Source organism: Pelobates fuscus, chromosome 3, assembly GCF_036172605.1.
Source record: "Pelobates fuscus isolate aPelFus1 chromosome 3, aPelFus1.pri, whole genome shotgun sequence".
Classification (NCBI taxonomy): domain Eukaryota; kingdom Metazoa; phylum Chordata; class Amphibia; order Anura; family Pelobatidae; genus Pelobates; species Pelobates fuscus.
In genome coordinates, this window is record NC_086319.1 from 11,299,140 (window position 1) to 11,312,899 (window position 13,760).

The 13,760-nt window shown below is 48.2% G+C and overlaps 1 protein-coding gene across 2 annotated transcripts in view; it reads right to left on the reverse strand.

Moving 5' to 3' along the window:
* The window catches only part of SYT10 (synaptotagmin 10), a 103,472-nt gene extending 90,952 nt beyond the window's left edge, over window positions 1-12,520 (reverse strand). For both annotated transcript variants that reach the window (XM_063446700.1, XM_063446698.1), the window contains exon 1: window positions 11,845-12,520. In XM_063446700.1, coding sequence (XP_063302770.1) covers window positions 11,845-11,986 — 142 coding nt within the window. In that variant the 5' untranslated portion in view covers window positions 11,987-12,520. The remainder of the gene's footprint in view (window positions 1-11,844) is intronic.
* Between the last annotated feature and the right edge of the window lie 1,240 nt (window positions 12,521-13,760).

A 13,760-nucleotide genomic window follows, 5' to 3' on the forward strand; every position in this document is an offset into this window, starting at 1 on the left:
CTTAGGTTTTAAAGAAAACTAGATTAGAAATGAATGAAAGAGAAACAGATTCTGAGAGAGGGAACAAAAGAGGAAATAATGGGAGAAAAGTAAGTGCAGCATAAGAGAGCGGGAGCGATGGTCTAGTTACATAAAGTGAGTGCAGGAGACAAACGAATTGAGGAGAGAAGCTGAAATGGGCAGCAAGAAGGGAAAAATGAAGATGGCATCACCATTTTATTGAGGGAGCTACATACATATGGAAAAGCTGCATTGCACAAAAAAATAAATACATTTTAAAAACGGTCACTAGTCTGTAAACAAAGTCACCTTTTGCCCTGTAGAATAACTTGCTTGCATCAATGTGTGCATGGCTCACGAAGAGAAGGGAAGTGGAGACAGGAATTTTGGCACACATTTGAACATTTCAGCAGATGCCACGACCAGATTACAATGCCCTGGTTTTAGACAGGCACCTGTATTTATGTTTGATTTGACACTTTTTTTTCTGAGATTTTGAGATTCTGAATTTTCAAATTCCTTATCAATATACCACAAAAATAACCGCAAACAGATTTTTATTAATATTTTTTGTCACAACTACAGGATGTTATAAAGGTAAGTTTGCTTCTCCCTAATATTTTGGAGCCAGGATGAGGTAATGTAAGGCATGTGATACAGTTATATAACATACAACATTTCTGTAAAGAATGATAAATGAAAAGCAATCAATTCTGTAAGTTTAAAATCGCTTTAGTTATTAGGATTTCTTGAAACTATACCAATTGCCACTTTGTTTTAATTTTATGTGCTCGCTATGTACACCATGCTTAAAAATAAGTAAATTAAAACAATAATCCTTACATTTATTTAATGACAAGGTCATGGTTGTGAAGGGGTTACGTTTAACGTTAAAGGGAAAGAAATCCTAAAAAGATTCAATTAAGTCAGCAAACGCAGGACAGGTCTGGAGATATGTTAAGGTGGGAGAGCATTTAGAATTTAAATTCTGAATTTTATGGAGGTTAATAAGAGCAAAGCAATGTTTAAATAATTATATAGTCAATTAAGAGAAGAATGAACTTCGTGACCTCACCCATTCTAGTTAGTTCCACACAGTTAATCCAGTAATATAGCGAGATGGCGTGACTAGCAGTGATCACGACTCCTCTCTGTGCCATGTACTTATAGTCTTTCAATGTGCCGAACCTTCTATGAATAATGGAATCACTGCAAAGGTCATCTCGAATGGCATTTCCAAGGTAAATGGGATTTGATAAAACAATGACAAACATTTATTTACCAGTAAAGAATAATAATTAAAAAAAAATAATAGTTTGCTCTAGACTTTAAATTAAAATTTCCGATTTTCTCACTTTGCTTCCTGTGACAACCTATTGGTTAGGGTGTTTGGAGAGGAACTCGGTTGTAGCACCCCTTACAAAACACGACCTCCGCTGGTACACCTGGAAGTGGTACAGAAACCTGTGAGATATATGGTGGCACAGAGGGCTTTTAATTAAAGGACAGAAATGTGAGGCATCCAAAAGGGAATCCAAGTCATGCAGATCAAAGGCAGGTAGCTAGTGAGCAAAGCCAGGATCAATGCCAAAGGTCAAAAGTGGGAAAAATCACAATACTGGAGGGAAGGACAGGAACTGTAGAAGTAAAGCACAAATCACCAGGAGACAATAGCAAGGTACCAGAACAACCAAGCACTGGCTGACGAAAGCGCCTGGGTATATATTGGCTGAACCAGTCACATGACTGGCCCCCCAACGATTTAAGGCGGTGCCCCACCGCATCTACATAATGAACTCTGGGACTCAGCGCCATCTTGGCTGCATCATAGTCTTTCCCTCTGTCTCATTGAGCCGTCTGTTGCTCCTCCTGTAGCCCATGGATCAGCGCAGCTAAGAGGAATAGGCCTTGACAGAGCCAGGAGGTAGGCATAGCAGCCACAGGAAGTTAGTGACAGCTAGCATGCTGGGTAGGGCGGAGCCATAAGGGGAGTATTTACACCAGCCATTATATGAAGTGGCCATTTTAACTGAACCTAAGCTTACCTGTCAGTTGTGAAAGCTGCCTGCCCTGGAGGGAGAAGGCAACAGCATGGAGGCAGCATGGAAGAACAGAGCAGTATTGAGGCAGGAGGCAGCATGGAGGTACAGGAGAGGCTGGAGTGAGCTGCTGCTGCATGCTCACTCCCATCAGCCTCAGACAGAACTCCAAGCAAGCAACCATCCTGGACACAAAGGTTGTGGCAGAAATCGTGGCTGGTGGCTGCAGGAGCAGCTGGGGGGCCCCAAGCACGTCTGCTTTCCCCCCACACGCAGCGACGGAACGGAGGCCGGCAAGGAGAGTGAGGCCGTCCCAGCGGCAGCCCGGGAGTGACATCGGCAGTTCGGCAGCGCAAGAGCCTGTCAGGAGGCGGCAAGGGGACAGCTGAAAACAAGGTCGGAAAGCAGGCTGGAGTTGGAGGGCGGCCGGCGCAGTCTGTTCGACGCGGCGCCGGTCAGGCAAGGTGGCAGGCCATGATGAGGCCGCACAGTAAGAGCGCCCCCTGCCGTAAGGCGGGAAAGCACAAAGGACAGCGGAATCCAGCATGACATGATGGCTGCCGGGAAGGGAGAGCGGCAAGAGGCGTCCTGGTGAGTCTGCCCCTGGTGGCATACCTGAGGGACAGGGGGAATGATGCAAGGGGCCAGCAGTGTAAAAGCGGTCCCCCTCCCAATGGGCAGGCGGGGAGGGGGGAGTCCAGGTCGGCAGGACACAGACGGAGGCGGCCCTGGATGGGGCCAGGGTCAGGTCAGAGGTGAAGGAAGGGGATAGTGAAAGCAGCAGGCGGAGTCTTCGCAGAGCAGCTATGGAGGGGAAGGCCAGCAACCAGGATTAATTAAAGGGGCCACAAGTGGATGAGGCGGCCGGGGAGAGGCCAGGTACTGCAAGCAGAGGGCAGAAGAGAGGACAAGGACGGGTGGAAATGGACGTAAGGGACAGAGGCAAGCGGGAGCCCCCTGGGGGCGTTCTCAGGAGCAGGAACACAGGAGGAGCGTCAGCAGGTGTGAGTACGGGAGGGAGCAGCGCAGGGACAATGACAGGCACAACAGCAGCAGGAGGTCGGATGAGGGATGGAGGAGCAGATGAGGAGCCCGTCAAGAAGTCGGTGTGGTAGGAGGTGGTCCAGTTCCTGGGAGAGGAGGAGGTCTCAGTGCAGTGCTTCAGCTTCATCTGGCAGGATTTCACTAGGGCAGAGGTGTGACGCCTGCGGCCAGGAAGGTCAGGCAGCAAGAAGGAGCAGAGATTAGGACGACAGAACAGAACGCAGGGAGGAAGGGCTGGTAAGGCTATATCAGAACAGACTACCCAGGTTATCTTCTCCCAGCAGTGAGTCAATAAACACACCAACACTTTTTAAATTGCAAAAATCCTTTTAGAGAGTCATGATCAAGGAAAAAAGGGTCCGTCCCCGCGGTGCGGAAGGGTGGGGTTACCGGAGGGCGGTCGGGAGGCAGAAGTTAGGGCGGTGGTGATGGCGTGCCGGGAAGGGGAATACGGTGTACCGGTACTGGGGACATTTGACGGGGCAGGAGAACAGTTAGATGTGTGGCAATATTCCAGGCGCGGCGCGACGAAATGGGCATGTGTCCATCGCGGGGACATTGGGGGGGTCACTTGAAGGCGGAGGATAAGATTTGATTAAGGGGATTTCTAAAAAAAATGAATAAATACATTTTCCTTTCTTCCGCTAGAGGAGTTCCTTGATTTTAAAAGGGGATGATAGGAAGGAGGCCGGAAAAGAAGAGGAGGGGAAAGGCAGAAGTATCGCAAGATACTGAAGACTTTGGGAATTGGCTTAGGGCTTTTGTATCCTAGTAGGCGTAATCGGGGTAAGGTACCCGGTTCCTAATGATGGTGCAGGAAATTCGCTCTTTCCGGGGGCTGCCGGCGCGCCCCCAGGAGGTGCGGTGCTGGCCGGCCAGAAGAAAGGTCAATGCCACTGGGGACCGTCGGGTAGGCTTGGATACGGGTGTTCCGGTGGAGGTGGGAGTCACGGTGTCAACTGACGCGTCAAGAAAGAAAAACCAAAGGCAGGAGGGGTACTCGCCGGGGCTTCAGCTCGGAGCGGCACCGGTGACGATCAGTGCGTTGCTGCCGTGGCTAAGGCGGTAAGCCTCCCATGAAGGCGCTAGTTTTATGGCTGGGATTGTTGGGGGGGTTTTCGCTTTTCCATTCAAAGTCGAGTGGTCACGCGAGGAAGCCCAATTGGGGAGATGGCGGGTCCGTTACATCCCGCCATTAGCGGATCTGTGGGTGTCTCCGTGGGGGTGGCCCCTAGAAAGGGGCAGGCAAATTCCGTCTGATACAAAACCCGAAAGGGGCATCGGTAAATTAGGACATCGACACGGACCTGTTCTGTATCTTTGGCATCATTCGGCCTTGCCGTCGAGTTGGTTCGGGGGAGCGGGACGCGTTCGATTATTGATGACCCGTCCATCTTTTGGGTTGCATGTTTGCAGGTGCCTATCGGTAACCTCTGCTTGCCAAGGGGCAGTTCCATTTCATGTTCCTACTTCAGGAAGTTGTTTCCGTCTGGGAGTGGGTGGTGAAAGAGGAATCAGGAAGGGGTTCCTTAGTACATTATCTGTAAGATAGCTTGCTGTGTGGGCTCAGCTGGGCCGGGCCGTTGTGGACATACCTTACGGTCGCGGGAATCCTACCGCGCGTCTTAGCTTAGGCTGGAAATTGTTTCGGTGGTAGGAGAGTGTCAATTGTTTGGGGATCAGTTGACTGCACTTCGGGAGTTCAGGGTGAAGGTTCACAGGTCCAAGAAGGTCACGCTGAGAAATCGCAGTTGTTCATAAGGCAGTTTCAAGTTCGCATGTCAGGTTAGTCGCGAGGAATGGGTCTGTAGCCGTTTCATGGCGAAGGCTACTTGTGGAGCCATTGCGGGTGGTATCGAGTTGTTCACGGATGCCTCTGGGAACATAGATTCCGGGGCATACCTGGAAGGCAGGTGGTGCGCGGAGCGGTGGCAGGAGGCATGAAAGGTAAGTCCTCTAGTTCGAAGTTGGTATCTTTTGAGTTATTTCCATTGGGAGTGGCCGTGGCTCTAAAAGGTGAAGGATTAAGGGACAAAAAGTCGTAATTCACGGACAATACGACGGGGTTCATGCGGTTTACCATCCAGCCGGGTCCTCGGTTCAGGAGGTACACCAATGGCGGCGACTCATATTTTTGTGCAGGTCGTTTAATATTGGGTGCAGGCACGCCACGTGCCTGGTTGGCGGAAGGTAGGGGCTGGTTACTTGGCTCGTGCCCAAGGGGACAAGCTGCGAATGACGGCCCCAGGGGGCGCGGGAGAAGGGACAGGCCGGTCTGGAGAAAATGTGGCAGCTCGAGACGCCATGCTTGGAGGATTGATACGGAATCCTATGGCACCGGGCACCGGGCACGGGGACTGCCTATGTGAAGGTTTGGCATATGTGGGACGAGGCGGTTGGTTTCACTGGGGGGTCCCAGTCAAAGGAGGGGCGAAGGGATACCTTGCTGTGGTTCCTAAGCCACTTGTTCTTTCAGCGTTAGCTCCATCAGCAACGGACAGGAGCATGGCGGCATTGGCGTTAGGGCTCAAACTGACCGATTGGGAGGAAGTGACAGAATGTTGTCACGTCCGTCAGGCATCGCGGGTCTTATGGAAAGGTATGAAATATGTTGGTGCCGGGCGGCTGGTTTCCTTGGGTAACGCAACGCCTGGTGGTGTGTTACTCTACTTTTGCGGTGAGTTTGTTTGCGGTGGCCTTCTCGGGGGCTTGGAGCAATTCGGATTGGGGAGCTGGTGAGTGCCTTTCAGGCGGTTGTTGGGGGGTTCTACGCTCGGTTGTCGAACCTCAGTCGGTTAAAGTAATGATTCGGTAGGGTTGTACGAGAACGGATGTGTCTGGTAAAGGAGGTTTGGTAAAGCTATATTCCTTGCCGGGGTCAGGGCTACGCCCGGCGTCAAGCGCATCATGTTACTTGGAGCTTTGCCCGGACATCCCGGGTGGCTTGCTGTCACGATTCAATTCCTGCAGGGGTTTGTTATGAGGGGTTTGACAATGTTGGGTTTGGATCCCGGGCACTTTGGGGTCCATGCTTCCCGGATAATGGTGGCGACAGAGGCCTCCTGCCTGGTTTTAAGTGAGGACCTGGGGAAACGTTTAGGCAGGTGGGAGTCAGTACAGTTTAAGTCCTGTTTACGGGCGGTCTGTTTGGTTTAAAGGCTATGGACGTATGGGTTTGTGTTTGGGGCTATGCCTTGTCGCTAATTACTTTCGTTTCAGGTTTGGTGACATGGTTGGTGGGCCACTCTTACATCTAAGGGGCGCAGAAGGGAGCCGCGGTTCGGGTCAAGCGCAACTGGGCTTTCCTTTGGAATTGGTGGAGCTGGAGTGGTTTTGGTTTTCGGGGGTTTTGGTGGCAAGGCAATAGTGGAGAAAATTTTCTGGAAGGTAACAAGGGGTACTGTCCAGGACATTCTGGTAATCCGCAAGGGCAGGAAGGATATCGGCATGGTCCCGGAAAAGGAATTGAACAGGTGGAGGCAGAAGGAGGTGGACTGGCTATGGGAGCTGGCCACAGGTGTGGTCGTGGTGCGGTCCGAGATGGTTCCTCGGTTACATTGGAGACATACTAGGTACCCGTTCTCGGTGGCGAGGACGAATTAATAAAATATTTATTGCTGTATTTATCAGATTTGGTGGTGGTGCAACAGTGCGACACAACAAACTGGGAGGCAAGCTCCCTGGGTACTCCAGGGTGGATGGGGTACGTTTTCGGATGTAAGGTGTGATCTGTTTAAATTGGGCCTTCAGGAAGAAATTCAACAGGCCTTATGCCGGTGTGGTGGGGGTCGCTCAGGCGCTTTAGGTGTCAAGTCCTGAGCTGTGGCGGGGAATGGCCTGGTTAAAATCGGAGGGTAGATGGAGGAGAAAGTGGGCTTCATGAGGTTTAGTGTGGATTAGGCAGTGTTGCACGTGGTTGGTAGGTTCGAGCCCATCGGTGGCTCCAACCTGAGGGTGTGGTGGTGTCTTGGTACACCCTACACTGGAACTGGTGGGTAGCGGTGTCTTGGTACACCCCTACAATCGATATTACGTATAGGATCGACACCAAACACCATAGGATCGACACCAAACACCGCTGATCTTCCTCGTGTCCCAAAATGTCCGCCGCCTCGTGGTCGGCATATGAACGTCGACCACCCGTACGAATGGAATGGAGAGGTGTCTGCGGTTAACCACAACGTTCTAATTGGGGCCAAGAGGTTAACCAGCAGCACACTCCTCTCCTGGGTCCGTTCGGTAGTTTCAATCGGTATCCCGGAACCACACGAACAGGGGCATACGGACAGGAAATCCAACAAAATAAGGGCAAACAGACGAACCAGTATTACTAGTCTGTACAGATGGATCTGTCACAGTATTAAAGGGGGAGGACCTACTTACTAATGCTCAATAAGGCACATTGATTTTAATTACTACTAAGTAAAGAGATGGGGCGATGGAATGAAAGTGTGAGTAAGGAGGAGGGGCGATGGAATGGAAGTGTGAGTAAGGAGGAGGGGCGATGGAATGGAAGTGTGAGTAAGGAGGAGGGGCGATGGAATGGAAGTGTGAGTAAGGAGGAGGGGCGATGGAATGGAAGTGTGAGTAAGGAGGAGGGGCAATGGAATAGAAGTGTGAGTAAGGAGGAGGGGCGATGGAATAGAAGTGTGAGTAAGGAGGAGGGGCGATGGAATAGAAGTGTGAGTAAGGAGGAGGGGCGATGGAATGGAAGTGTGAGTAAGGAGGAGGGGCGATGGAATAGAAGTGTGAGTAAGGAGGAGGGGTGATGGAATGGAAGTGTGAGTAAGGAGGAGGGGCGATGGAATGGAAGTGTGAGTATGGAGGAGGGGCCATGGAATAGAAGTGTGAGTAAGGAGGAGGGGCCATGGAATAGAAGTGTGAGTAAGGAGGAGGGGTGATGGAATAGAAGTGTGAGTAAGAAAGAATGGACAAAAGAATAAAAGGAATTATGTCTGGAATAAAAAAAAAATTAAGAAAAATAAATAAGTAAATGGTTTCCAAATGCCAGTACAAACACATATATATATATATATATATATAAAAATTGCTGGCGCTTCCCTTTTAATAAATGAGCCAATTCACCAGGTGCTATAACAGGAGTTAAATCACCTTCATAAAAGCCCACCAACAAAAACCTGGGAGCCAGGAGCACAATTCCAACAGTCAAAGTGCAGTTGCAGGACGAATGTGCTTGATTCTTCTCAGGTGAACTACATAAATCAACAGCCAAATGCTAATAATAATAATAATATTTGTATTATAAGGGCGGAAACTACCAACGGAGATGTTGTTGTTGACTATGTTTCTATGACAACCATCTAAAGCATCACTCTATGCACAGCATTAACAAAAGAAAGCAGGAATTCTCTCAGCTATCGTTGATGCTCCCATGGTTTTCAATATGAGTGCTAAATGTAGGGGGATATGACCGCAAACATTGTATTGATCAGTACAGAACTAGGAGCATTCATTATTCATTGTAAAAAAATAAAAGATGAACAACAAGCATGTCAAAGTATGAGTGGAAACACTTTATGGAACATACAGTTATAGTTGTGCTTGTACCTTATCTCCAACTTCCTGTTCAGTAAGGAAGACAAAGGTGCAAGTATTTTGGGGTATATTGTGCATCATGAAAATTTAAATAAATAAAAAACAAAACACAACAAAAAAAAAAAAAAAAAACACACGGGCGTTATTTCTGGGACCACTGGTGACAAAACCTTCCTCTGAAAGTACACACAGTGCAGTGATTTCTCTAAGTACGTGTTTGAAGTTATACAAGTTTACAATAACTCGTAGTGGTTCCCGACTGAGTTGCTATGGAAGAGCTTGTGTGCTAGAACAGCATGTTTTTTTTTATGAATGTAGCCGTTTGTAATTTTTTCCAGCTTCCAATAAAATTATATTTATTTAGAGGTGTGCACCTGTAATGTAATGCTTGTAGGTAGTTTATATAGCCGGGATGTAAGGCATATGATTAGTTATACCCTGTGATGGTTAAACGATTACTCCAAACACTAGGTCCACTTTAGTCATTTAACGTGATCATGTTGCTTGCACTCTGTATGTGCAATGTTTTGCTGTGAAACACTGCACATACAGAGTTTAGCTTATTAGTACCGGAGGTGTAACTCCACCACCGGCAGTGTCATTAGGGTATTATTAGCCAGCCGGTCTAACTAATGCCAATTCTGCACATATTAGATGAAGTCTGATGTCAGCATGCTGACGTTCTCCCCTCAGTCTGATCTCAGTAACATCAGCAGAGGAGCATCCAGCTAAATACTGTAAAGCGCTACGGAATCGGTTGGCGCTATATAAATGGCAATAAATAATAATAATGGGGAAACTTGGCCTCTTCGCTGGAACGGAGGTCATTTTTAGCTTTATTTTAATGTGCTGGGAGGGCCAGCACAGTTATGGTTACGTTAACCAAAAACCAGCATCTTTTGAAAACACTTTTTTTGTTTGCAGTAATTATTTTGGGTAGTGGCTGTGAGCAGATTTGTGGCTGTTTTGTAATGACTGAAATTGGTTATATCAGGTAGGTAAGGTAGTGGCTGTAGGCTGTCAGGAATATGACTAGGATATTGCCCTACAAGTAATACAATTGATTATGTTTGGGAGGTAGCTATGAATAAACATGTAACAACTTATCTCAAGCATTATTTGTCGCTATAAATGGACAAGTAATTCTGGGACAAGAGTGTGGGTTTCAAGACGTGGCTCTATAAAAATCATCTGTATTAAATGCAAAGTTATAAAAGTGGAGCAATCTGCAAAAACATTCCATTGGTTTCCATGGTGACTGTCCAACTGTCTCCACCTGTTTGAAGTTGGGCAGTTGCCTGCATACAAGAACACAATCCTCATACATGAAGAGTGGTGGTCATTGTAATTAATGGTCTGGTAATGGGGTTAATCTGTAAAATAGCTACCACCCATAACTGATTTCGTGGTTATGCCCCCAGTTCATCAAAAGGGCGCTGATTTCATTACATATATTGAGAACAGATATTGATTAAACTCTTTATAAAGCAGCTTGACACACACACACACACACACACACGACAAGCAAACCACCCTTCACAAATCAATGACAGAAGAAGCATTCAATTATTGTGATGACAATAGGCTGGTTACTATAGCAGCTTCACATTGAATATGAATAGGTCTTTATTCCTTGCGTATGTAGTACCCCAGTAATAATTAGACAACACCAAGAAGCCAACAGTGACAGTAAGAATCCCACAGCCATTGATCTGGATGTCAAACCAGCATCGAGTGATATTACCAAACCTCTGTAGCATTCATCACCTGGGATACAGGGCAGACTGACTCTGCATCCCCCCCCCCCCCCCCCCCCCCCCGCACAAAGAGGCTCTGAATCCACCCCGGGCACAGAGAGGCTCTAAAATCCACCCCGGGCACAGAGAGGCTCTAAAATCCACCCCGGGCACAGAGAGGCTCTAAAATCCACCCCGGGCACAGAGAGGCTCTGCACCCCCCTGGGCACAGAGAGGCTCTAAAATCCACCCCGGGCACAGAGAGGCTCTGCACCCCCCTGGGCACAGAGAGGCTCTAAAATCCACCCCGGGCACAGAGAGGCTCTAAAATCCACCCCGGGCACAGAGAGGCTCTAAAATCCACCCCGGGCACAGAGAGGCTCTAAATCCACCCCGGGCACAGAGAGGCTCTAAATCCACCCCGGGCACAGAGAGGCTCTAAAATCCACCCTGGGCACAGAGAGGCTCTGCACCCCCAGGCACAGAAGACCCAGTAAGACCGCAAATCAAATAAATGTATATCTACACATATACGGCAGCCTTAATCTGTATATTATTACAACCAAACTTATTTGTATTATTGTTTTATTTTGCATTTTCATTAGAAATTATTGTGAATATTCCTAAGCAATATGAATGATATCCGATTTATTTATTTATTTGGTTTGCAATGGTTTGACAGGATTACAAGAAAAAGAAAAAAAAGTTCCTAGCAGTGGCTCGGTTAAAATAAGTAAAATTTGTATCTAATAAGGAATTTCAGTAAAAGATGGTTTCTCTATGGATTTCTACTTCATACGATGTCTGAAAGAAAGCATGCTAAATACCCCCAAACAGACCCTGTGTGACATGTGCAAATTATACCTGGAACATATGCACAAGTGTTAACAGGTATGCACACATAGTAAACAGCACTTCGATACATTGTACACAGTACATGCATGCACTGCACATAGGATATACACAAATGACACATGCACTAGTTACATTCGTCATACACACCTGGCACACTCTATATACACACACATATGGCTAATAAAGAGTGGGAACACAACATAGATCATATGAAATAGATTGTTCCCGGATTCATGGAATGTACCCCCTCCCCCCCATCAACAGGTCTATAGTACATAGCAGACAGCCAATTCCTCAACAGCCCTGCACTCTCTGTATAAAACATGTTGCAAAGCTATGATGCCTGTATAATCAGACTCGTGCAGCTCATGTACAAAAAAGGCATGTACTTTCAATAAACCTGTCTCGGAGTTCAGAAACATGTATGTGGGTTTCCCGTACCCCAAGTATGTTTAGCCACATGAATGTGGTATAACTGTTCCCAAGTGAATTCAGAGACATGTATGCGTGTTACATGTGCCCCATGTATATTCGGAAACATGTATGTGGGTTTCCTGTGTCTCAAGTATGTTCGAAGTCATGTATGCGGGTTCCATGCACCCTAGGTGTGTTACCTGTGCTCCCTGCACCCTGGCTGGTCCTGGGGAAGATCCCAGTGCACTTGTCCCAATCCACCTGCCCCCCTCGGCAGAGCTCGGACACTAAGTGCAGCGCTTTCTGGCACAGGCTGACCCCGTCCTCCTTGTGAAAACTCATGTCCCCGGCGGACTATGCCATGCTCAGCCACAGCATCCCGGGCACAAGGGCAAGGGCACTCCGGGTCTGGCTGCATGCACTGGGGAGACAGCAAGGAGCAGCCTGGGGCTGGCTGCATGCACAGGTGCAATCTGGGTCTGGCTGCATGAACAGGGGCAGAGCAAGGGGCAATCTGGAGTTGGCTGCATGCACAGGGGCAAAGCAAGGGGCAATCTGGAGTTGGCTGCATGCACGGGGCAAAGCAAGGGACAATCTGGAGTTGGCTGCATGCACAGGGGCAATCTGGAGTTGGCTGCATGCACAGGGGCAATCTGGAGTTGGCTACATGCACGGGGCAAAGCAAGGGGCAATCTGGGGTTGGTTGCATTCACTGTGTAAGAAAGCTGCTCTGCATGCAATAGATAGGAGAAAATTGCTCTGCATGCACTATGTAGGGGAGAGTTGCTCTGCGTGCACCTGGCTAGGAGAAAGCTGCTCTGCATGCACTGGGTAAGAGAGAGCTGCTCTGCATGCACTGGGCGCCAGGACCGTGAAGCTCCCTCTGTCTGCAGCTGAGCTGGGAATCCTTAGCAACGCTTTATAGCTGAGCCCAGCGAGCCGGTTGGCCAATGACAGGAGAGCAGAGCGCAGGGAGGGAAACACGTGGATACAATTACTGAGAGCGGCTACATAGAGAAGGCGGGGCATGCTGGGATATTTAAAGCGGCAACTCACATTGAATGTGTGAATGGAATGTATTCACTGGTAGCTCTCAGAAGTGTTTTTAGTTTCCAGACAATGATTTATTTTATTAATGGTATAAATCAGCCTCTATACGGTTTATGGAATACATTTTTTTTATTTATTTTATATTGTTTATTGAATTTTTTTAGAACATTGTGTAGCAGGATCTGGGTAACCCGGCTTGTTACCCCTGCTAGTAAGGGAGGACGGACCCATTTTCCCCAGTAACCGGAAACGCAGTTCCAAGGGTACAACAACAACTTTATTGACCACACTAGGCTTTATACTTTCCCCATACAAGGGGTGGCACACACATTATACTTATTTTATTATTTATATAGCGCCATCAGATTCCGTAGCGCTGTACAATGGGTGGACTAACAGACATGTAATTGTAACCAGACAACTGGACGTACAGGAACAGAGAGAGTGGAGGGTCCTGCTGAATGAGTTTACATTCTAGAGCGAGTGGAGTATAGTGACACAAAGGGTAAAAGTAGGGGTACAAAGTAGGTTGCTAGAAAAGTATTCACTGAGGGCTTAGTAGGTAATTTTTGACAGTTGCAGGAGAGGAGTCATGGGGGTGGGGGATAAAAACTTGCTAACAGTTTAATTGAAGACAATTGAAGACAGGGGCCTGTGCGTGTGACAGGGACTCCAGTCCCTTTGTCCCCAGTTCCCGCCACCCAAATATAGGGTTTCCCACTTCCCGTGCCAAGGGGTCTTCTTCCCAAGATTCCCACCTCCTGGGCTCCCAGGCCCAGAAAGCTCGCCAAACCGCCATTGTCCCCAAGAGAGAGTGTCCCCACCAATCTCAGGGATCCCCCCGAACGGTAACTGCCTCCGTTCGTGGGATTCCTAGGTGAAACTGGGCAACGGAAGCGTCCTTGTTCGGGACATGAGTGCTCCCCCTGGCTGCCGTCCGTCTATACGATCGGCGGGCACCCAGGGAAGCACTCACTAATTACTTCCCTTGCGGTTTCATAGTTATGTTGTGAACTGCCAACGTTCTAATTGATTGGTGTGTACACTCCAAGGGGCACTGAGGGGG